Source organism: Physcomitrium patens, chromosome 24, assembly GCF_059467195.1.
Source record: "Physcomitrium patens ecotype Gransden chromosome 24, ASM5946719v1, whole genome shotgun sequence".
Lineage (NCBI taxonomy): Eukaryota > Viridiplantae > Streptophyta > Bryopsida > Funariales > Funariaceae > Physcomitrium > Physcomitrium patens.
The window spans coordinates 8,892,244-8,916,674 of NC_143433.1; the positions used below are offsets into that span (position 1 = coordinate 8,892,244).

Genomic DNA, 24,431 nt, shown 5'->3' on the forward strand with positions numbered 1-24,431 from the left:
GATATAATAGTTGACGTTGTTGCTTTTTCCTGCGTGTTGGAAGTTCTAGCGGGAAAGAATTTTTATAGGGGAAGGTTGTTTGGTATGGCGGTGATGATTTGGTAGCTGTAAATTGGTATTAGAAAAAGATGTCTTGCTTGTGCTGTGTACGCTTTTACTTTCGTAGTTAACTAGTGTTGCCGTGAAGAGTTGCTTCTTGTGAAGTGACTGCTTTGCGAACGTCATTGCAAGAGGGTTGGGGGACGAGATCCACGCTGCAGCTTAACGTGAACTTAGCCACTACATTATAGAGTTTAAGAGAACCCGACACTGGTTTGTTATGTGTTGAAATCACAAGTTGCTTCGCCAGGGCTTACCAAGTGCATGTGGAAATTTGGCACACTGAGAAAGAACAACAAGCGTAACTATATGTGGTGATGGCCACCTGTAAGAACCGTGGGAGGATAGATGACATTGATACTGAATGATATAGCTAGCAGTGAGTTTCTTTGGTTGGATCCAGTTCCTGATCTCTCTCGGACGTTAAATCATCACTCGCAAGGTATTCGTTAAGATAATGATTCTCTGAGCACTTCAGACATGCACTTCAGCTGGTCCACGAACTCTTTTGTGGTTGGAGTGACATTTTGTAACTGTGGCGAACAGTATGGATCGAGATGTCTATGTGAGGCGACGACTAGCAAACTCAATGAAGTCAGGTACATACACGCTGTGCTTGTTGATTTCCAGTCCCTTGTCCACTCAGAAACTTCGTGAATATACATGTGCACTTAAATGCCTCGAGATTGAAGTACCAATTTTTAATAGTGACTAATAAAATACCACGTAATTACTTGAAAAGTCTTATCAACGTTTGCTTGTCGGCGAATGCCGATGCTCACTTGTTTTGAAGTCCTCTCAAGTTCTGTCATGTAGGATGAAAGATGCTTTTGTGGTCATTTGTGCAGCTGGAGCATATTGTAAGAAAATGAAGAACAACCCCAATGCCTCTCAATTGAAGGGTTCTGGAGCGACGGAGGAACTGTTGAACCATACTTCAAGGTCGTTGCTGGGAGTGACAATGAACATTTCCTCAACCCCAACCCTGATGGGGCTTTCGGACGTCTTGGAAGGCACATCTAATTGGCTAAATGCTCAGAGTAGGAGTTTTAGGGGCAATGCGAGGTGGAATAGTGAAAGAGCAATTAAATTGAAACTCGTTGAATGCCTCAAAGAGCTCGAATCTTTTCAGAGCTTTGCTTCAGAAGGGCTTCAAGAGGATGACCCTTTGCAACCGAAAGACCTTAATGACACTATGTTTTCCACGAGCACAATCCAACTGAGTCAAGAGCAAAATGCTGAACCATAGACAGTTGAGGTCAAGCGAACCTTTTGCAAGGCCCTTGGTGGAAAAGGAAGCGACGTTGGTCCAGTGAAAAACACAAGACGACTTGAAGCGAAAGCCGTACAACGATAGGCCTGGTCTGACTCCACAAACGCTTCCTCGCGACCATCGAAGGGGGATGTTGGCCTTGGAAACGACGACAGAACAATACAATTGAGCAGAAAATCGCCTGTCATGGCAGCGAAGTCGAGACAGTGCGTCATGAATTCTAATCCCCTTGTATCTGGTCGGAAGTTGTCAGCAACATCATCAAAGATAAGATATGTTATTGAACTGTCTCCCACGAAGTCTAAGCGCATGAGTCACTCCCCAATATCAAGGTCAAAACGAACTGAGGAAGAAATATGACGTTGGCGTCCTGGAAGCAAATGCGGCTGGAAAGAACTTTGTGGAGAGCATTACATCCTCCATAAATAGCAAAATTGAATGCAAATCCTCAATGCTCTCTGATAGGGATAAGGAGATTTTCAACAGAATGATGAGTAGATCAGTGAATGGGAAGAAAAAATTCTCCGTAGACAAGGCCTGTGGAATGAAGTCAAGTGTTGATCTTTCTGCGGCAGCTCGCAGAGCACGTCGTTTGTCTCAAGTTCTCAGAAGCGAACATGAAATCAAGCATAAGAACCAGCAGTTTGCAATTGATGTACAACAGCTACGGCAGCAAATTGTTGTAAACGAATCGGAGTTAACTCTTTGGATTTTGGTTATTCCATGGAAACGCTTTATGTAGGATGTAGTAGGAGCCTCCTTTATGATACCACATCAATGCAAACCGCTAGGATGAGCAAATTTTGAAAATTTTGGCGTCCATGGTGCCATTTTCTGACGGTAATTTACGGCGAGTACCATCTACACCGCATGATTGACTTCACTCCTTTCTTGCACATCCTTTGATGATTGCGCAGGTCCAAAGGGCTCAATCGGTGGGTCTATTGCTAAGGCAGGTATTTGCTAACCAGGCTGCAAGTTGAAGGCTTACAAGCAGGATTTTTCGACACTTTTAAAAAAAATAAAATCTGATCTACGATAAAACCATCACAAGCAAGAAAATAATTTGAAGTTGGAGGTCAACACTAAGGTTAGCCTTCAGATAGAAATCTCCTAACTTCGGGATTGTGTAGAGTCCCTCATAGACGGGATCAAACAGGTGTGTCATGTCAACGCTAAATAACTCAGAGTAGATTTGTCGCTTCATTCACCGCATCGTTAAAGTGTAGTTGACATTTTGACTCTTAAAGTATATGGCCATGCTTTGAAGTAATAGAATGTAGTATGAGAACGAAACGCTGCGGAGGCAAATTTAAATGTATTAGCAGCGTACTTGTCTCATGATTATTTTGGCACTAATTACTCCGGCGTTCATGTGCAGACAAGAACTTTTAATTCCGCTCTCGCCGAACGGGTCTGTCAGTATGAGAAATCGCAGTGCACTAGTTGTCGGCATTTCATTAATCGAATACCGATGAATAAAGAGGTTCGTAATTCACACATGTGTTTTCTTTTTAACTGTTGAAACTTGTAAGAAGGTGGAGGATGTGCGAGTTGGTGTTTGCCTACATCAAATCTAGTGAAAGGAGGGTGTTTACAGATGTCTACATTACCCTGCAAGACCAAGCCTGTTCTTTCATCAAGAACACCAATAGAATTGCACTCAGATTCAAATGCAGGGAGGTGGAATAGTCCAAGAGCTATTGTGAAGCCAATGAAAAAGGTGTCTTTCTATCCTGCTTTTAACACTCCAACCTTTCGCAGAGACGATGTAAACATTAGATCTCATAATATAATCTCTTCAAGAAATGAGGCATTGCTGGAATTTGAGTAGAGAAGGGGCAATACTTATGAACCTCTAAGCATTCGACCCCACTGCTAGGTCAGTTGGAGTATGCTTGGCAACAGGAAAGCAAGAAACCACCTGCTGGAGGCACAGAAGGTGTCAATTAGAACTCTTTAAAATAGCCGGTGCAGCACAATCCTGCCATTTAACGAAGGAATGGAGAAGTGTCTAAAGGATTTTCAAATTCGGATGGCGCTGCAGTAAATACACTGAAGGACAGAATTAGTCACCCCCTGCTAACTGTTCCTTCAGTTCAGGGAAATCGACACCGAGCCGTGAAAAGTGCCATCCAGGGCAGGTGAATTCGCATCGGTATTGTATCTAATGCTCACTTCGAAGAAGCAACGTGATCGTTGTTTAATCTGCCGGGTGACGTGGATTCTTGCGCTCCATGGGGCATAGATACGGAGGTAACTTCGTGAATATTTCATTCAAATTTCCGCTGGGAATTCTCCAGAGCCTGTAAACGAGGCCAAAGCATTCGAAGGACATGTAAAATTCTATCGAGATGACAAAACGAGTGCAAAGTAACATCCTGTCCCGTGTGTTGAAAAATGTACCTGTCACAACTGTCGGAGAATCTGGAACTAAGCACATGATGAGATTGAGTTAATTTTGTCAAAGAAAGAGCTCAACAATTACTGGATGACCTATGACAGTATGTGTCACCGATGGTGTCTGGGTTTTTTCTTTTTTCTTTTTCTTCATTTCGCTGCTGCCCCTTCTAGCGAAAGAGTTGAGCAATTGGGTAAGGTAGACGTTGCGTATCCATATTTCCTAATGTACCTGGAATGCGGATTTCACTTATTCCAAAGTCGGAACAGACAAGGAGCGAAACAAAGGATTGCGGTGTGACAAATAAATTACTGCATCTATCAGACTCTTTTCTTTGCCATTGATTTATCATAGAGTGGATTAGACCTCGACATGCCCTGCTCAGGTGACTGAATTGAATATTCTACAAAAAAATTTACGAGTTGTCAAAAACCCATCTCTTTGAAAATGAGAACTTCGAAAAGGAGAAATGGAAATTCTCAGACTGCTTAGTACAATGTTTTATTTACGTTCATTGTGTAGGTTTCAAACGATTTCAACCTTTGAACGGGTACAAATGCACAACCACGACGTGTGAATTGAAATGAATACTAAACAAGTAAAAAGTAAAAATAAATCTTGCCACAAGTTGTGTGCAACACTTCCAACTGCATTGAACGTCCATCGTATGTCTCGCCTTTAACCCATCTCGTTCGGTAGTTCTCTTCTTTCTCCTTGCAATCCCCGAAGGCTGCTTATCGCTCCTGTCCAGCGCATCTCGAAGTAATCCCTCGCTTTGTATGCCGTGTGCGGGGCCTGATGTACCGGTATGTCTGTTTTTTTGAAATGTTTCTCAAGGGACTCCACCTAATCGTGAATGGAACTGAATCTAATGGGAGATTTCATTTCTCATTCGAAGTGCTTGGTGACAGTTCGCGATTAACTCACTTTAGTGGAACAGATAACGTTGAAATCGGAGCTGGAGGAAGGTATTCGTGATGGCCAGTTTTGATGTATGTGTTTGGAACAAGTCCACAGTGCCTGTATAGCTGCCGAGTCTTAAACGGCTGGATAGTTTACAGAGGAGGGAATGCTTTTAGAAAGGGAAGTTTGGCGAAGTTTTGAGGTTTTAGGAGCTCTGAGCATTTAGTTGGGAGGAGGGAGGTTTTAGGGTTCGAGAATTTGATGAGGAAGGAGGATATATCCTTGTGGTGATGGGTTGATGTGTTGGTGATTACAAGGCTTTGGTGTGAGCAGCGGAAGTGGTGAAATTAGTTTGGAGGAGGAGTGATGGCGGAGGGTGGTAATGGAGATGATCGCAACTGGTCCATGTGGTTGCGGTTGCTGTCGCATTCCGTGCGGGATACTGCTGGATCAGCCTCCGCTGACGACACCACGGTTCTCCAAGCTGTACGTGTCGGATTCTTCCTTCTTGATAGTCACATTATTTGTTGCGGGGTTTGTGGGAAGCGTAGACTTGGTAAGGATGATGAGCTTGGACATCGGAGTAATTTTTTCAGGTAGTCATTCTGTATGGAACCTTGTTTTTTGTGATTACTCGCCACGTTGTTTACGCAATTACATCAGAAACTGAGTGTAATTCTTTGCGACGAACAGGTATCGTATTGTTGTTGCTCTCGATTCAAGTTTTATGAACACATATTTAAGCTGGATTTATGTTCAGATCAATCAGTTGTCTGTGGGGCTATCGTAAATTCGTCAAATTGAACTAGCTATTTAAAGTGCAACTTTTATGCTAGAATTCTGTTATTGTTCTGAGCAGCTGATTTCAGACATTTGCTCCTGAAGTGTAACGGTGAGATTCATCAGTTTATGAAATATTGAAATACGTCTTCTCTTCACCTGAGAGTTTGCTTCTAGGAGACCCAGCGATGTAGCGTTCAAAGTTTTCTTTATTTATCAAATTATCACCTAAAGCAGCCTTGCTGTGTTTCTCATGTCTGCTGGTGACAGAGATAGGTGTTTTCGTGCACATTATCTTCAGAAATATAAAATCTTTCTAGATTCTTAGATGTTAGCCTTGTCTGCGGTGATCAAGGTTTGTCGTTGCCAACGCTCAGTCCTGTAATCTGCTAACCAGAAATTTTTGAGTGCCATGTAATGCTGGTTCTTTCTGTCATTACAAGTCCAATAGGATTTGTTAAAAGTGGTAACATTTGAACTATTTGGTCCGGATAGGGATATTGATTGTGTTAGAACCACAGTCTGGTGTATTATGTCACTTAATCACGTCTGAAATTCCTGTCCAGGTTAAAAATCTGCATCAATTGTGTGGCAAGGGAGAGCGAAATTGTGATTTAGTGGGAAGGGTATATCCTCACCTTGTGAAGATCTTCAACCGTTGCTCTGCATCGTCTTCATCTCAGAAAACAAGCACTGGACTACTTCTGCTGGTAAGGTTCTTTCTAGCCATATAATCAACGTGGACTTTTGATTTGCAGGACGAGTTACAGAAAGTTTTATCCTTTAAATAGCGTGGGCATTACTTCTCGAGGGTGTATATTTTCTGTGGTACTTCTTTGTGCATGTATTGGCTAGTCACGTGTCATTTCTAGGGAACTTGGAGTTTGGTCTGTATCTTGTACTCAGCCTATGTTTTTGTTACCATCACTCTAAACATTTTCTCTATGGAATAGGCTATTTTGCAGTTTTTCCTCGATTTTGGTGAAATTGTGTTACATGATTCAGACCCAAGTCTGCATACCTTTTTTCGCTCTTGTCTGAGTAGGTAAGTCACTGCTCGTTTTCCTTAAAAGTTGCATTGAGTTCTAGCAGGTGCTGCATGCGCTTTGATACATTTATGTGAATCGTGGCCTATTTATGCACGGATGTTTCTCAGTTTGGACATATGAGCCGCTGTCAGAAGTCTGAAATGCCTGTTTTGCGAAAAATAACTTGCTGCAAATCACTTGCTCGTCATGACTATGCCCTCATCAGTCGAAAAGTTGGTTTCGTGATGTGGCGTCACATATCGGCAAACGCCGTAAACTGTTAGATTTTTGGGTAAAAATTATTTGCACGTGTCTGTACATCTTTCATAAACTAATTCGATTGGTTTTGGCGATGTTTTAGGCAATATGCCGATCCTACTGTAGCTGCTGCTACTTTAAAGTTTCTGAATCAGAACAAGGCCAAATTGATGGTCGCTCACCCATCTTTACTTCCACAGGTAATTTGTTATGAGTTGTCGAAAACCTGAACCTTAAAGTACTTGCTTGGGTATTTATTCTGACCATACAACTTTATTTCCAAGAATAATCTCTTGATTTGGGGAATTCTAATTACGCATCATGCGAGCTCACTTTGTTTTTTGTTTTGTTTTGTTTTTTTTTTTCTTTTATGTATTTGCAGTACTATCCACTCCTTTTGAAAGTGGTTGCTTGGGGAAGCAACAAGTAAGCTTACTTTTTCGTGTGAATGCTGCTCATGTTCCTGACACAGTTGCATTCATCAGGAGTTATTTTCGCTCTATTATGATGTTATAGCTCAAATAACGATTTCTTTGTTAGAAACCTGTGTATCCTAATGCTTTTTGGGAAATGAACTGATTACAGGCTGGATAAACCGTTTATGGATCTCCTGCCATCATTAATGGGAGTCTCCTCCTTTCTAACGTTGTTTCCTGCTCTACTTGACTTACCAAGTAAGTGTGCCTGTGTGTTCCGCCATCCTTTTCAGAATCGAGATTTGTTCTGAGTATTTTCTCAATTTCCACTCATTTTTTTCCATAGTTTCTCCCGCCCATTATTATGTACCCTGATGAGCTGTTTTGAAAACTAAGAGATTGGTAACTTATTGGTTGGAGGAATGTGCAGCCTTGGTATTAGCTCTAGAAAATTTACAGGCCAGTTCTGGAGCCACTCCAGGGACTACCAGCGGTCCGAGTAAAAAAAGTCCTGCACCCGAGGCATGATCACCTTCCCTGTGATTTTATTTTCAACTGCATGAATTGTCAATTCTTTTCACTGGATCAGAAGAAAATTCTTGGGGATCGGCTTATGGGATTTATTTTGTTCAATACTGTAGTTTTTGAAATTCTCTCAGGATATTTGTGCTTTTTGGAACAAGAAGCAACGAAGTTGTACTGTAACTCTTGGTAAGATGGAAGTACATAGGTTCTTATTTTAAGTCTCTACTTCGTTTGTGGTATTCTGATTGCAGGCTTTGTTTGCATTGATGGACGAGGCGTACACAGGGTCCAGCATAGCTGATAGTAGAGGTGCCGCTGAGACTGATGGTCATGGCAGTGCCAAGGAGGAAACTGAAGCATTGTTCGCGGATTTACTGAAGGATGAGAATGAGGGCCTAGCGGTAAAGACCATTCCTCGACACAAACATCACTCGCCTTTTATTGGTGGTTGTGCTGATAGTACAATCCTCAACCCTTATTTAGTATTAGATAATGGTTTGTACAAATGATTGGTATATGGGTGGTCGGCAGAGGCAAATCTGTGTTTCTAAGGGTATCGAGTTGAAGACAGTCATCTTACCTCGGGTATTTGTTACAGGAACGGCATTGGTCTTTTCCAGGGATGGCCGCTGCGCTGAAAGCTCTTATGGGGTCGAATCCATCAGAGCGTCTGCAACACGCATTGGAACTGGCACCCTCATTACTTCGTATATATTTTACCATAGCATTACGAGATGTGAATGACTGTAAGTTTACTTGTACTCATGGTGATGAACAGAATCCAGCTTGTTTGGTTGACTAATTGAGCCATTTCAATTTATGAGAAGTAAGAATATTCAGTGTGATTTCTCTTATAAATGGTTGACGATCGTCGTTCATAATGTTTTGTCATAGATGGCTACTATTCTGGCACGACATAGAATTATAAACATGTTTCATCCATCTTACCCATGTAATATTGGGTTCTGCATGCACTCGAGGAATTTCATCATTAACGAAAATGCATTTGTTTGACTGTCGGTGGTGCAGCGCTACTTGCTGCACTGTTGCCCATTATATTTCAGAGAGTTGACGCAATGCTTCCTGATCCAAAATTTACTGCACAGGTTTATTACCTCTCGAAACCACCGTTCGATTGTAGTGGATAAATTTTTCCATTTTGTGGTATGTTGTGTTTTCCACTTTGGTTTACTTGCTAAAATCTCTTTTAATAATAATTCGCTGGTGTGTCTGTCGTAACCATCTTTCTTATCCAGGCACAGAAAGTTTTGCTGGAGTTCATAATGGCAGCATTTCATCAATCACCTCACTTAGTAGCTGTATTAAAGGCAAGCTAACTTCTCTATTGCTGCGTCTATGGGTAGTTCTCAAAGAATAGGTTTTGTATTGCAATTAAATCAGGGACTCCGTTTAATGTGTGTTTCATGCCTGACGCAGAAACCTTTAATGGATAGAATTGGGCAACCTCATACTAGTTCAGCAAAGGTATGGCTTACTTGTACCTATCAGATTAGTTCTTCATAGTGTTAACGCTTCCTAGCTTCTTCTGAAGGAGTACAATAATGAATTGTGAAGGCTCATCGTCATGTGCATCTGCAAGTTGCGTGTTAGATTATTTTATTTAGTTAGAACCAAGGGGTCTATAGTGCACTGCTGTTGCATGCAGTTGGTGTTAATGATGATGAATATTTTTTTGTTTCTACGTTCAATAGTATTCAACTGTTTCAAGAATATGCATCTTTTTGTATTCCTCAGCGGACATTGAATTTCGTTGTTTTCTTTCTGTTCTTTGCACAGACGGAACTCGCATTACAGCTGTGTTGGGCAGTGGGTGAGCATGGAGGAGGTGGTCTTGCTTATAAAACTGCTGCTCGAGAGCTTTTCGAGACGCTTGAGCTACTTCTGTATGAGAACCTCGCTTCAAGGTAATTTTTTCACCTTCTTAAAAATTCCCCTTCTGTATTTTGAGTCCTAAAACTGCAGAGCTTTGTTTGACTCCCCCAATGTTGGGCTTTATGCAGTTGTGTGATTTGTTACAGGTTCTTTACAATTAGTAATTGTTACGATACATCTTAGCATGTACTTTTAACAAAGGTATATTGCATTCAACTTATGGAATTCGTTTCTGACTTTGTTTCAACAGCCGCATGAAGGGCAATACCAAACAAAAAACTGAAGACACCAAAGGACCAGCTGTTTCCCAGTCCCGTTTGCTGTGCTCCGTGGTTACAGCTATTGCGAAACTGGCAACATGTCACAGAGAGCTTTCTCCCAGAGCTCTTGTCTGCCTCTCTAAAGTATGTTCTGAGTTCGTGTTAGATTTTGCATTTGAATGGAGAGATTTCATTCTTGAACAGATATCCTCTTGGTCTTAATACGAAGCTGACGAATTGTTCTCGTGTGTGCGTAGGTTGCCCGGTCCCAGCAAGTGTTGGACAAGTCTGTATGGAGGCGTGCGCATGACTTTATTGGGCTTATGCATGAGCCAGCAATGTGTTCCTCGATACTGGGGCCGCCGACTGGTTACCCTAACCGCTCTGGCAGTGTGCAATGGAGTGAAGGTGGTACCAAGGCAGTCGCTTCGATACCCTTCTATATTCTTGGGGAGAAAGGAGGTAAGTAGCAGCTTCCATTACTCTTGCCGTACATTTCTATGGACATTTCTGTCTTTTTTTAGCAATTGGTTCCTTGAAGCTATTTGTCTACCAATTGAAGAAAACGCGGATTATCGTTTTGCAGGCCCTCCATTTCATGATTTCGCATTATCGGACATCATTGGAAAGGCTTCTTAAACGTTCTAGAAGAAAATGTACATTAGTGACTATATATAAGGGAAATCAAAAACCCGATTGAATATGTGGGCTGTATTAAACCCATTACATCACCACACTGAACACACCAGTTCGGGCGATGACCATGGCTTTTAAGATTTTAGGTAGGTGGAGGAATGCGTCCGATATTACTTTAAGGCTGGGCAGATTGTGTAAGTGTTTCGTATAAAACGAACATTGTCGTACTTAACTAGAGCTTTCAACCTACAGGGCCCATTTGGCTAGCTTGTGCATTGGCTTAGTTTGGTCAAAATATTTTTGCCTCAACAGCATGGTTCACGTTCCCAATGTATCGAAATGTGAAAATATTGCATTGATCCCTCTGAAGAATGTGCTCCAGTCAATCTGAATTCTGAAACTTCTCTTTTTCATGCTACTTGTTGCAGTAAATGTGTAGTCATTTTGGAATCTCAGAGTAAGATTTCAAGCCTCGAACCGTTCATTAGTTGTCAGGATTATGAACCCTCTCTTGTGCAAGCTGGGCACTCGATATTGATTCATGTTCACAGAGTACATCATATATCACGATAACTTGCACCGTGATCAGTGATTTCAACTTTCCCGTTGTTCTGTCGGAAAATCTTTGGTGCCGTAGGGTCTTCCAATTCTGAGAATGAACTCTCGTTGCAGACCACGACAATAAGAACACCTTTCTATGCGACTCGGGAAAAGTAGGCTGCGAAGGACGCAATGAATGAGAAACGGGAGGAAAACAACGGAATTTGTGGCCACGAGACGCAAGGAACGGAACAGAGCCAATGGAGGAAGGAAAGGCTCCCCTATCCCACCTTATCTTCTCAGCTACCGTCCATTGGGCGCCCCCCAGCAAATGCTGTGTCTGGGCCCCCTTGCCCTCTTCCTCCTCCTTGTGTTCGCCCTCGTCCCTACAGCAGGCGTCAGGTTCTCATATTCTCGAATTGGGTGCCTCTTTACCGAGTGAATTTGAGCTCCCCGCTCCCTCACCCACGCCAGCTGAGAGAAACCTCTGAGAGAATCTGCGGCAATGGAGGCTGTGCAGCAGTCTGTGGCTAGTGCGAGGGCGGCCGTGGTGCCCGTTGCATCTGTGAATGGCGTGACTACCTCCCGAGTTGTGTCGCAGGTGAGGATGAGCTTCGTCTCCGGAAGTGGGTCGACGCTCAGGGGAAACGCATTGATAGCTAAGGTGGCGAAGGCCACGTCCGTCCCATCGTCGAGCTCCAGCAGGGGGGTTGTGGTGGCGTCGGCAGAGACTGCTGCTGGTGGGTACGCCGCGGCTTTGGCCGATCTTTCCCAGTCCAACAACGACCTGGAGAAGATCGCCAAGGACATGGAGGGTCTGGGTGAGCTCCTGAACAACGACACCTTGTATAATTTCTTGGTGTCTCCCATCATTGACGGTGACAAGAAGAAGAGCATTATCAAGACCGTTGCTGAGGATGCAGAATTCAGCGCTGTCACCCTCTCCTTCCTCAACCTCCTGGTGGATAAGAAGCGGATTGATATCGTCAGGGAAGTCACCAAGGAATTCGAGGCCATCTACAACGAGCTCACGGATACTCAGGTGGCTAATGTTATCTCGGCTGTCAAGATCGAGAAGCCACAGCTTGCCCTCATCGCCAAGAAGATTCAGAGTTTGTGTGGCGCGAAGAATGTGAGGATCAAGAACGTTGTGGACCCTTCCCTGATCGCTGGCTTCATTGTGCAGTATGGAAAGGACGGCTCCCGCTACATTGACATGAGTGTTAAGGGGCAATTGGACAAGTTGGCTTCTCAGTTTGCTGCAGCTGAGCAGGTCGCCGCCTAAGGTCCCTAGGTCAGATCTTTCTGCCTTCTCGTGAGGTTAGAACGATTTAGGGCTTGTAATCTGTTGACACTTCGTGAACAATTGAGAAGGGAATTGGATCTTCTTGTTTTTTTCCTCTTTGATGATTGAGTGTGGAAGCAATTTGCGGAGAGGAGTCCTTCTCTTGGGATTGTAGACTATGTATATCATTTTAAAATTCTTCAATGAGCCAGTCCCCAAGTAATTCTTACAATTCTCTTCATGTGATTGAATCTCACTCTGATGTAGTCTCTTAACCTGAACTGAATTGTGCATCTTAACCGTTCTAAAACAGTACGATGAGGTCTTATCCTTATTTTTGTAGATGAATTCATCGTACTAACCGGAGTCCTATTTGCATCTGGATGTCACATTGTCAGAAGGAAAAAAAAAAAAAAAAAAAAAAAAAAACTTGTTGATCACGCTCTATTGTCAGTTGTGAAATGGTTTTGATGGTTGCTAGCATGGATGCACCTGCAATATCCTGTCACTCCATGCTTCCATTAAACTATGTTCCCAATGAAAATGTAGATTGTTACTGTTGCAATAGAAGGTATAGTTTTCAAGAGTTATGGCTGCTGGTCTGTGGAATCAAATGTTGAATGTTTCAACTGAGTGAACTATCGCTAGAGCACAGCGATGGGCTCCAACAATATCATTTTATACCGTATATACACACGTAAAAGTTAGAGCTTGTATCGTGATTGTCTTCCAGTGCTAGTCACTCGCAGCACTTCTATGAGGTCCAACACATTATCACCACTAAAAGAACTACCATTGTAGCAGAACGTACACTGTACCACTGTCTTAAACGCCAACTTCGTTTCTACCCAACTTGCCTCACCTCGACACTAATAACTACTGAAATTGTGTTTGATTCTATCCCCATGCTGCACTTTAATCTCTATCATCGGTGGTCCTTCAATCAGGCTTAGAGCAGCTACAGACGAAGTTCACATGGACTCCAGTTGATAGGAATGCTATCTTCGTTGTGAAGCTCACAATCATCCCAATCAAAACATCCTCAAGAATTAACCCATCTGGATATTTACATTATCCAATGTGAGTTTGACATGCGGTTAATTGCTGCTTGATTGCGCAGGTAGACACGGTGCTGTTTAATTCAGTAAATTGTCATTCATGTAATGTGACTTTTTCATCAAAGTCCTCTCTAATATGTGGTGCTCTAAGTACGATTTTTGTAGGTCTTAAAATCACATTGAAATGCTCAACATAATCTTTACAAATTATGTGGGTATGGTTTTTTGGTAGTCCCACTGTATCAGTATCAATGTGGATGTTAGTTAATGACAAATGAATGTATTGAGATGTGACAATAATCCTATAATAAGATTGTATAAACCTACAAAGAAGAATGTTAGATATTTAAAGTTGCATTAGTAGATTATCTGCAGTCTAAGATTGTATTATCATATATTTAAGCAAGGATAAGATGGTATAGATTCACATATTTTTAAAGTTGCATCAAATAAGTAAATAAAATTTTTATGGAATATTTTAACTTAAAAATGATTTATTGAGTTTTATAATGTAGATGAAAATTTAAAGAAATTATTATAAGATCTTAAATTTTTAAATAAAGATTTCATTTTGAAATTGGTAAATTACCATTGCATATTTGTATTTGCACTAAATTGTCTAAGTTGTTGGAAGTAAATTTTCTCCTATTATTTCATTATTCATTTATTTGTCTTTCAAAAAAAAACTTTTCATTATATAAAGTAAAGCTAGAAATATTTATTTATTTTTAAAAATTAAATATAAATATATTGGAAATATTCATTAATTTATATTGCATAAACAAGATAAACTTGTGAAAATCTATGAGTTTATATGAATTAAGGCTAAAAATTATGTAATATGGGTAATAATTTTAAGCAATATTATTGTGAAATATTTGTAAGATAAAATCTTTTAAAAATAACAGTCACATGAATATATATTACTAAAACAAATTGAATGTAAAAAATGATATTAATAAATCATTTTTGTTTTGTTTTGTTTTTTTTTTTTTTTTTTTTTTCAATTCAAAACCTAACATATATTTATTTAATAGTAATGAAATGAGACTTTTGTATGTAAGACAATAGTATGTAAGACAATAGGTGAGCTCTAACAAGACATCATTAAATTCTGAAAATACAAAAATATTTAAAATAAAGGAATATTATTTATTAAGTAGATTACAATATAAAAAAAAGATGTAAGATGAGTGTGAGCTTAACAATTCAAGGTAAAATATTAAAGAGAATTACATATTGACTAGTGACATATTCTATTTACTTAATTCAAGAATATGAGAAGTATCATCTGTTACTAAGATGTTGAAAAGATTTATTCAACTTGTAAAGAAAAACTAAAGGTTTGAACATGTCGAGACTAAATTAATAATTTTAAAACACATGAACATTATCGACACTTGGAGCACTATGTCACCAGGTAAAAGTATTTGGTTAGGAGTCAGTCCATGCACCGCGACCAGAAAATCACGATATGCTCAATTGTTACGTAACTTGTTGGATAGGGCGTGGACCCATTTCAATTCACGTCTTGTTGTGGGACGGAATTTCAAAGCAAATTATCTTTACTGGTTGGTCGAGGTAGACGTCGTAACAAGTAAGAGACGACCAGGGAGATGGCACTTGTCGATTGTGTATTATCGTTACGTAGTAATATCAAAACGTTTCTAACTCGATTTCCCAGTTCATCATTAAGAATTAACTGAATGGTCCCTCAAAGGAATTGCAGTTGAAATGGAAATGAAGCTTCTCGGTTAGCAAAAGATCGCCTAGTTGAGCATCAGGATCGATCTGTTTCAGGCTCTTCTTGCGATCCCCCAAACTCCACGCCACACCTTAGAAGAGCGTAATAACATTTTACATTGTATACAGCGGAAAAGATGTACTATAGTACATGAACTGATCCAGTGCGTATTTTAACCAGATCAGGACAACAGACTACCTAGACGCATTCAACATACCGCCCACTATTTAGATAGCAATTGAATTTCATGTGCCACGGGCTTTACCCAAAATTGTGCTGGCTTTAGTACATGGAAAAAAACCGAGAGCTCGGAGAAGCAAATATTGCATATGGGTGTTTCACTTTTCTTCCCCCATTTCGATATATGACAAAGATGTGCGATTCTCTGGGGAGAATAAGTGCATTCCAGATTTAGACGGTCTACCTAATGCACTAAAGGGGGGGGGGGGGGGGGGATCATACTCTGCAAACATTTGGAGAATAGGAAGAGATAGTCTTATTAGCAAGAAGACATGCGAGCAATCTTGTCTCTCAAATAGAAGAGCTTTGCCCTACGCACTTTCCTCTTGTCCACCACCTTGATTTCCTTGATGTTAGGCGAGAAGCTGCACAAGACGCAGAAAAAAAAACTCATTTAAAAACAGAAGGCAAAAAAAATTAAATCAAATTAAAGCTCAAGCTTGTCCAAACGTCATTCGACAGAAGGGATGGTAAATCACAATCGTAAAGTGGACTTACAGTGGAAAAACCATCTCGACTCCGACACCCGCAATAACTCTCCTAATCCTGAAGGTGGTGTTGATGCCTGCATTGCGGCGGGCGATGACGATACCCCTCAACACAGACACCCTGCGTTTGTTCTCGGGCACTTCCTGAAAAGGATCCAATGTGATTCAATGAGAAAGAAGGAAACCTGAAAAGCTCGCAGCTCCACTAAGAGCTTAAACATATCAACGAGCTGACAGTTAATAACATAACAAACGCTATTTACAGTCTAATTGTGCAGAGATGGCACAAAAACGGGCAGACTAGTTACAAGATTGGCAATTGCATAGTGATAACAATCACTACAACGAGTTACGCAACGGATGGAGAATGACGCAACTCACCACTCTCAGTTGCACAACATCTCCTGGTCGAATATCAGGAATAGACTTCTCCTTGTTGGCAACTTCAACAGCTTCCTTGTCAAGAATCTGAAATAAAGTAATTTTTGAAAGTCAACTGAATCGTTCAATCTAAAAATATGCATTGAGTAGACATAGCATAACAAATCTCCCCAAAAAACGTGAACTAATTCATGTAATGGTCACCACTGCCACGGTGTTCAACAATCCTAGCCCTACTAACCTCCATGATGTGCTTCACACGCTTCGTTAGCTTTTTCGTCTTCGTTGTGGCTGGAGGGGCAAGCTCGGTAGATTCAGGGATGGTTGTCTTCGCAACAATGCCAGTCTCAGCTTCAGCTTCCATTTCGGCAGTGGTCGTTACAGCTTGAGAAAAAACGCTGAAATGTCCCCTACCTCCGGTCAACATGGGCCTGGGTACAGCTGCAAGCTGCAGAGCAGCAAAAGCCCTAATTTCAAACTTTATCTTTTCAGAATGAAAAGACACTTACTCTTACCCAGAACTCCTAGTTTTAAATGAACGAACTCACCTTCTAACATACTACATGTCCCAGATACAGGTACAATTTAACACCCCCAACATTGGCAACGGCTCTAAATAAAAATCGACCACCCTCTCCGTCGTAGACCATACGATCACGCCGACAATCTTAGGCCCAACGCAAATACACGCTTCCAAACTCACTGCAACTTCCAACCAAAAGTGACATGACAAAGAGGCTGAAACCACTTTACCTGGAAAGATGCACGGAGTGGCTCACACGCCTGTCTCCACCAAGGCTTCACGGTAGGAGTGAAAGAAGGCGAGGAAAAACCCACAACCTTCAATGCCCTTGGCACAGCCAATACTCTACTCCTAAGTGATAGAGAGGCCATCTATACACAAAAGGATCAAATCGTCATGAAACAACCCCAAAACCCCTAAACCACTACGACTCAAAACCCAACGCAAACCCACCTTCCACACCAAGCCCTAAAAGTTAGGAGAAAAAAAAAAAAAAAAAAAAAAAAAACTAAAAAAAAAACTAAAAACTAAAAACTAAAAACTAAAAAACTGCGTAAAATCCCTCTCAATGCTGCCGAATGCCGAAATCCTGCTGAACCCAATACCACGATACAAATACATCTTGCACCCTAGAAATCTGCGTCGCGATAACACCATCGTTCTCATTGCTACCACAACAATTTCCCCCAAATCTGCGTGGAATCTAAACGTACCTGACGGATACAGGCAGAAGCCATAATTTTGCTGCCTTTCCCTGCGAAAGAGGCTTCCGCTCCACTACCGACGAAACAAATTAGCCCCGACTTGTGTGATACTGTGAGCAAATTCTACGATCGAAACCTACAAAATGCTCGGTGACGGAAGAGGCCCGATTCTCCTCGGCACCGAGAGTAAAACCCTTCCTCTCTCTTTCTCTCTGTGTAACCCACTTCGCCATTCCCCGCCGTCCGATCGATCGCCCACAGACGGAGATCGCCCACAGACGGAGATCGCCCGCCGACGCCGTCACTCCCAAGACTAGAAGATTGAATCTGACCCGTTAAATTTTTGGGTCGATCGGAAGGCGGGAGTATGGCTAAATTAAAAATCACGGATCAAGTCAAATTTGTATAGTTCCAAACTTTCATGAATTATTTAGAGTTAGAAAAAAATTTAAATAATTAAAAAGAACTAATAATTATATGATATTGTATTTCTATTTATAGACAACGTTTGAATATAATAAAATTCTATCACACATTTAAGTTTCACTAACAAAATAAAATCAAAGATAAAAAAGAAAGTGTATACAACTATAAAATGTCAATTCCAATTTGTGTTGTAAAACTTAAAGCTAGTATTTACTATAATTAGAATTAAAGAACTATATTAATTTTTATTGATTATTACTTTTTAATTAACTAGATTGTACAATTATTTTAAAAAATCTAGTTAAGTATTATATCTTTTTACTTCTTTAAATAAAATATCAGTAATTAAAAAAAATAAAACTTAAAAAATGCATCAAATATTTTCTACCATACCACATCCATTTTTTTTCTAAAAAATATAAATCAATACATATTATAAAAAGATTATTATATTTAAAACATAAAATTATAATATAATATAAAGACATCAATAGTAATACATACTTTTTTTACATTTTAATATATTTTTATAATAAGAATAAGAAAAAATTATAGTTGAAAACTAGTTGCAAATAATTGAAATTTGTAAAATATATTGTAATAAAATAAATTTAATAAAAAATTAATCAGATTTGTGTTTTTTAAATCATTTTTGTTTGTATACATAAGAATTTTGTGGATAAGCAAATAAAAGTGTGCTTAGAGTATTTTTTTTTAAATAATATTTATTAATCAAGATCCAAAAATTTAGGTTGTAATGTATTTGAATTTATGGTCTTATAATACATAAATATAATTTTTAAATTTTTATTTGTATGCAATAAAATTCATCTAATTTGTTTTACAAGTAATAATTACACCTCTAAATTTTCTAATATAAAATGATCTAAACCCAACAATAAATTCAATATAATTACCAAAGACAAATCTCAAAATATACCATTCAAATAATAAATGTGAGTAACATCAAGACATTATTTCATTTCACCATAGAAAATAAAAATAAAAATATAATAAATTATTTGCTTCTCAAGCTTAGAGTTATATATTTATGATCATTGAGTTTCTCAAAAAGAAAACTACAACCTTATTTCTATTTAAAATATACTATATTTTTAAAATTATTTTATTGAAAAAATTATAGTTTATTCTTTATTTCTTATTTCTTATTTTACTTTAATGGTTCTGAACTATTGTTTGCTACAAGATCTTTCATTTTACATATTGTTTTTAGATACTGTCTCTAAGTTTTAAACTTCTATTTCAACCCAAATTACATTTCTTAGATTGTATAATTAAGCCCTTTAATAATTATTTTTGGTAAATTTAGATTTTTTTTTTTAAATAATTGTATTTTTTATTAAAGCTATTATTACATTAAGTGGTTTGGTCTTTTTTAAACTTTCTCTTCCAAAATTCAACAATAGTACATTTATATTTTTAACGTGCATATCACACATATATATATATATATATATATATATATATATATACAAATACATATACATGTACAAGTAATATTTTATTGCTTAAATTTGTAAGAAGCCATGTGAACTTTATACAAAATTAAAAAATAAATTAAACAATTTTTATGTATTTAATAAGTCTTAATCTATATTCCAATATATATCTAACTTACAAATGTAATTAATATCTACCAAATAAATAAATAAATAAAATCACAAACATTTAAGTACATTTTTAAATTTTATTTTGTTTCATACTGCCACTAAGGAGTTATAAATATTTAAAATATATTAATATAAGAATAAAGAATTATTGTTCCTAAATATTTATGTTTAAGATTAATTTTCTTTGTTTGTATTTATACACATTAAATATGTTTATTTTTTAAACTTAATCTGTCACTCTCCATAAACAAGAAAAATCCTTAATCCAGAATTGTTGACTCACCCTTGCACTCTTTATTTTATATCAGATGAAAATTTTTTGTTTTTGTGGCCTTCATATTCCATCTTTATATATATATATATATACACATATATTTTTAAAGATATTTATATGGTTATTCTCTACAAAATATAATATAAATTGTGCGATTTTATGTACCTTTAGTATATGAACTGATGAATTTAGCCTTCTCATTCACAATTTTAATCTTCACAATTTTGGTAGTAAAAAAGTATAATGTTTTTCTATTGACTTGGCTTCTACCTATAATAAAAACAATTGTACAATCTTTTTTTGTTGTTGATTTTTTAAAATATCATCTCTATATATATTTTCCACTGCGTAAAATAAAATAAAATTAGAGATTCTATAATGATATTAAAGAACTTGGCACATGGTTTATACAACAAAACACACTTAATTATAGAAGTGTTTACTTTGTGTTTATTTACTATTACTATTATAATTAGAGAATTTTTATAAAAAAAATCTTTGTTCCATGAATCAACTTAGAATCCTCAGATACAGAACTTCTATTCAAACTGCAACAAAGTAAATTTCCAGTAAAATTTGTCCTTCATATGAAAATTAACAAAACTAAAAGACAAAAAATTTATATCTTGAGGCTTTATTTGCTAAACTAATATTTTTCCATGGACCATTACATGTTATTCTATCACAAGTTGAATCTATATAAAAAAAAATAATAATAATAAAAATATATATATTATAGTTAAAATAAAAGTATATGACTATATGTGTTCAACCATCTACACATCCATCTAAATCACAATACTCTTCACTACACTTCAATGTCTTCCTCTAAGATGTTTTTCATAAAGCCAAAGGCTCCAACTCTTAAAAAATTATTTATATATATATATATATATATATATATATGATATTTGCAACTTTAGTGTATGTATGTATATATAAATATAAATATTTATTTGATATTTGCAACTCTAGTGTATATATATATATATATATATGTATACATACACACATCCACATGATATTTGATATATTTGTGTATGAGCGCGATTAATGAATGAAGGCCTGCTCTTTCTCTGTCGCTTGTTCATCTCAATCCTGCTGCTCCTGCTGCTCGTGCTGCTGCTGCGTCTTGTTGCTAATGTGGTTGCCGTTGTTGCTGCTGCTGAAGAAGGGTGCGCGAGCAGCGCTCCGCCATGGCCTCCTCCGCTGCCCCAGCCTGCGCTTCTTCTCTTCCCTGGCTCTCGTCACCAGTCCCCAGCTCGAGGCTCTCTTCTCCCGAGCTCTCGCGATGCGGAGTTGTGTGGAGGTGTTGCCCAATTGGTGGGATCGTGAGAGGGGTGCGCTATGGGGCGACTTGGAGTTACCCGTCTCTACGGAGACGAAGCGAATATGGGTTATTCGCGGTGGCGAGAATGACGAATCGCGAGAAGGATGTGGTCATTGAGAAGGATGCGAGAGAGCAGGAGCAGCAGGAGGAGCCTTTGTTGTTGCGGATTGGCGTCTTTCTCGTTACCGAGATTCTGCGCCTCTTCTCCAATTTCGGGAGGTGAGTTTCTCCATGATTTGGGTTTAGCCATCTCTCAGGTATTCAACCTTCGAAAACAAGGTGAAGGTGGGCATTCTAAAAGAAATAGCACTGTAGTGAGATTCTATGTTTTTAGTGGCAGTGGTGAATTTTGCTAAAGTCTGTCTTTGGAACATTGAATTTGAAGAGCAAGTAGAGTTGTAGTAGCGAGTGTTCATCGGGAGAGAGGTTATTGTCTGTTATGGGTGGATGCCAGTCGTGAATTTTGTTACTACCGGTGGTTGCTCACATTGTGTCTCGTTCAGGGCAGCTCCGAGTCTGCGACTGCAATCGTGGAGGTAGAACAATCTCCGGTTGAAAATCAGACTGTGCTGGAAGTTCTTCGAGAGGATTATGAACGAGCCTACTTTCTTACAGGTAATCGGTGTTGACATAGATGATAAGAGCACATGTGAATGATATCAAGGTTTTTATGAACCTACCTAAGATTATCTTACATTTCCATTGCACATACTTCTTCCAGATAAGAGATACCATTATTAGGTTATCTAAATTCTAGTAGCATCTTGCTGTCGAGCCTGTACTGACGCCCAACATCGGGTCCTTCACTCTGTCGATTTTCAGGAGATTTTACTCCAACGCTTTACGCAGACGATTGCTTATTCGCAGATCCCACTATCCAATTTAGAGGTTAGTCAGCCACACTGACTTGCTATAGAAAATGTGGAGTCACTCCCAAGTCGATGCACTCTCTTATCTCAGCGAATTAAAGGTTAATCCAGTGCGTGATGTGTGCAGGACGAGATAGATACCAACGCAATTTAAAGCTCTTGGTACCATTCTTCGAAGAGCCTAAACTGATCCTTTTCGACATACAAGAGGAGGTAACAGCATTGTCTCATTTTCAGCAATTTCAACGCCTTTAGTCTCCTAATCAAACCATGGCTTTATAGTGTTTTCTGACGTTGAAACAAAGGATTATTCCACTGCGAAGCCTGAAACATATAGCACATCGCAGGGCGAGTTGCAGGATTCGAAATCACGTCAACACAAGTCTATCAACGCAAACTGGAATTTGAGGTTCGTCCGACCTAACCTGAAATCTAGTTCTAAGCTCTCGTGAATGGGAGGACTGAGCTCCAAACTACCGAAAACGTCCATGCTAGATCTGTTTTGTGCCGCAGTCACGGCTCCATGACGACGAGATCGTCATTTATGCTACAGGACTTATCTTCGGTTGCCGTGGAAGCCTCTGATCGATGTCGATGGCTCTACATTATACGTCCTGGATGCAAACTCAAAGGTGAGCGGCACCAAACAAGCACATCATCCTACCTGATGTTTGTTTGTTTGTTTGTTTTTGTTATTGTTTTTCTTTCGCTTAAGCAATTTTTCACTGAGCTGGGCTTGGCTTGCTTGCTTGATTTCACTGGTTTTATCGATGTGGGTTCCAATATATTTGCTGTGAATCAGGAGAGACGTTGTTAAGGGCTTGTTTCTAGTACACAAGCCCATGAAGTTAAAAATTGTTGTGGTAATGAGCAGATTGTGAAGCATATTGAGAGCTGGAGTATAAGTGGCTGGCAAGCAGTGCAACAGTTGTTTGTGCCCTCTGACAGAGCCTTTCGAAGTTCTTAGTCGGTGTTTTTAGCACGTCGATGACTTTGTAGTATTATATGCTTTTATCTTCTGAAGCTTTTCATATTTCGAAACATGCAGGTGAAGAGCACCAATTCTCAGTAACTATCATCAACTAATATCTTGTGTCCTAAATGTTGAGACCTTGATATTGAATTGGACAGGTAAATGCGTTTACAAAAATCGATTAAGATAGAGTTTGTAATTTTTGACTAAACAGTATGGTTGATTGGTAAAAGATTTGCTGTTAAATGAATCGTGGTCTTTTTCAATATAGTGACATGTTTGTTTTGGTTTTGCAAACATTCTTCAGCTTTATATTGAATAATGCTGACATTCTAAAACTGGTTATTATGATTGTCTTTCCCGACACGTATAAATATATATATATATATATATATATATATATCCGTATATATACACATACTTAGGTAGAATGTTTTTATTAAATCGGTTTTAAATGGAATTTTCCAATTTAAAGTAAGTATGCATGATGAAATTCAGGAAATTTTGCTAAGCCCAAGTATGTTGTGAATCTCAAGTTTGATTTGTCCGTAACATTACTTTGAACATGGGATTGACCAATAAAGTCAGTTAGTCCCAAATGGCTAATACCTCTGAAGGAGTTGTTCAAATTTTTGCAAATTATCCAAGGAGCTAGAATTTTATCCAATACTATTTCGCTCGAGATATCACAAAAATTTATATATTAATAAAATGGATGAAGACTAAAGATGCTTGGTTTTTTCGAGACAATTTTCAAATATATAACAAAACTGAAATAACTTAAGATTTTTGTCCTGGCCAATTTATCAAAGTTAGATCTTTTAAGTATAAAGATGTACCTATATATATATAGATTTTGTACAGTATGTTCAATTAGAAGATTTTCTTTTTGGAAACTAAATATTCAAACATTCTAAATAAAACTAAAAAACTTAAAATTAAATGGACTTATTTTTATTAAAATATATATATATATATATATATATATATAATTATTAATATTGAAAGAAAAATATGTGTTATGTTCTTATAAAATTAAAAAAGAAAACAATAAAATTTAAAATCGTATTATTTATAATTTTAGTTTTTACTATCTTTTTAATTAAATCTAGCGTTACGTCAAGAGAATATATATATATAAATATATATATCATTGTTAAATTTAATAGTGCAACAAATCTTTTTATATTTTGTTAATAAGTTGAAAAGGTTTTAAAAACAAATTATACCAATTGTTATTAAAGTGTATATATATATATATATATATATATATATATACATCTTTGCTCTAATATCTCTACAATCCAGTAATAAATATTTTCATTTCTCAAAATCAATAGTCAAAAATATATATATATATATATATATATATATATTTAAAAATAATATTATGTTCATCTTGATATTAAATATTTGTTATATTCAAATATATATTCAAATACAATAAAAAGATTAAATTATTAATATTATTATTACTATTTGGAATACTAAAC

At 38.0% G+C, this 24,431-nt stretch overlaps 5 protein-coding genes across 7 annotated transcripts; 4 read left to right on the forward strand and 1 right to left on the reverse strand.

The window, feature by feature from the left end:
- The first annotated feature begins 392 nt into the window (after window positions 1-392).
- Window positions 393-1,482, forward strand: LOC112276564 (uncharacterized). Its single transcript, XM_024507974.3, has 2 exons — window positions 393-698; window positions 948-1,482. Exons 1-2 carry the CDS (start codon window positions 647-649, stop codon window positions 1,346-1,348), a joined length of 453 nt encoding a protein of 150 aa, XP_024363742.1. The 5' UTR covers window positions 393-646; the 3' UTR covers window positions 1,349-1,482.
- A 2,962-nt stretch (window positions 1,483-4,444) lies between these two features.
- Window positions 4,445-10,831, forward strand: LOC112276634 (uncharacterized). Of its 3 annotated transcripts, none has more exons than XM_090247268.1 (18): window positions 4,454-4,579; window positions 4,714-4,741; window positions 4,994-5,162; window positions 6,023-6,166; window positions 6,410-6,501; window positions 6,846-6,942; window positions 7,125-7,168; window positions 7,328-7,416; window positions 7,589-7,680; window positions 7,935-8,084; window positions 8,282-8,429; window positions 8,713-8,789; window positions 8,940-9,011; window positions 9,121-9,168; window positions 9,481-9,608; window positions 9,827-9,980; window positions 10,094-10,298; window positions 10,423-10,831. In XM_090247268.1, the coding sequence occupies exons 3-18, from the start codon at window positions 5,043-5,045 to the stop codon at window positions 10,473-10,475; spliced, it is 1,713 nt and encodes a 570-aa protein (XP_090103394.1). In that variant the 5' UTR covers window positions 4,454-4,579; window positions 4,714-4,741; window positions 4,994-5,042; the 3' UTR covers window positions 10,476-10,831. The 3 variants fall into 3 exon arrangements, with proteins under 3 accessions (XP_024363876.1, XP_090103394.1, XP_090103395.1); XM_090247269.1 differs by having other exon boundaries at window positions 4,489-4,579; window positions 4,714-4,765; XM_024508108.3 differs by lacking the exon at window positions 4,714-4,741 and having other exon boundaries at window positions 4,445-4,579.
- Window positions 10,832-11,464: 633 nt separating this feature from the next.
- LOC112276635 (ATP synthase subunit delta, chloroplastic) lies at window positions 11,465-12,529 on the forward strand. Its single transcript, XM_024508111.3, has one exon. It carries the CDS (start codon window positions 11,518-11,520, stop codon window positions 12,295-12,297), a length of 780 nt encoding a protein of 259 aa, XP_024363879.1. The 5' UTR covers window positions 11,465-11,517; the 3' UTR covers window positions 12,298-12,529.
- Window positions 12,530-15,325: 2,796 nt separating this feature from the next.
- On the reverse strand, window positions 15,326-17,585 carry LOC112276428 (uncharacterized). The gene is made up of 6 exons (XM_024507721.3): window positions 17,445-17,585; window positions 16,962-17,102; window positions 16,450-16,656; window positions 16,209-16,295; window positions 15,838-15,971; window positions 15,326-15,704 (listed from the first exon to the last, which is right to left on the reverse strand). The coding sequence occupies exons 1-6, from the start codon at window positions 17,466-17,468 to the stop codon at window positions 15,599-15,601; spliced, it is 699 nt and encodes a 232-aa protein (XP_024363489.1). The 5' UTR covers window positions 17,469-17,585; the 3' UTR covers window positions 15,326-15,598.
- A 3,335-nt stretch (window positions 17,586-20,920) lies between these two features.
- On the forward strand, window positions 20,921-23,188 carry LOC112276460 (uncharacterized). Its single transcript, XM_024507816.3, has 7 exons — window positions 20,921-21,315; window positions 21,605-21,711; window positions 21,919-21,984; window positions 22,093-22,178; window positions 22,313-22,374; window positions 22,519-22,597; window positions 22,840-23,188. Exons 1-7 carry the CDS (start codon window positions 20,963-20,965, stop codon window positions 22,930-22,932), a joined length of 846 nt encoding a protein of 281 aa, XP_024363584.1. The 5' UTR covers window positions 20,921-20,962; the 3' UTR covers window positions 22,933-23,188.
- The last annotated feature ends 1,243 nt before the right edge of the window (window positions 23,189-24,431 follow it).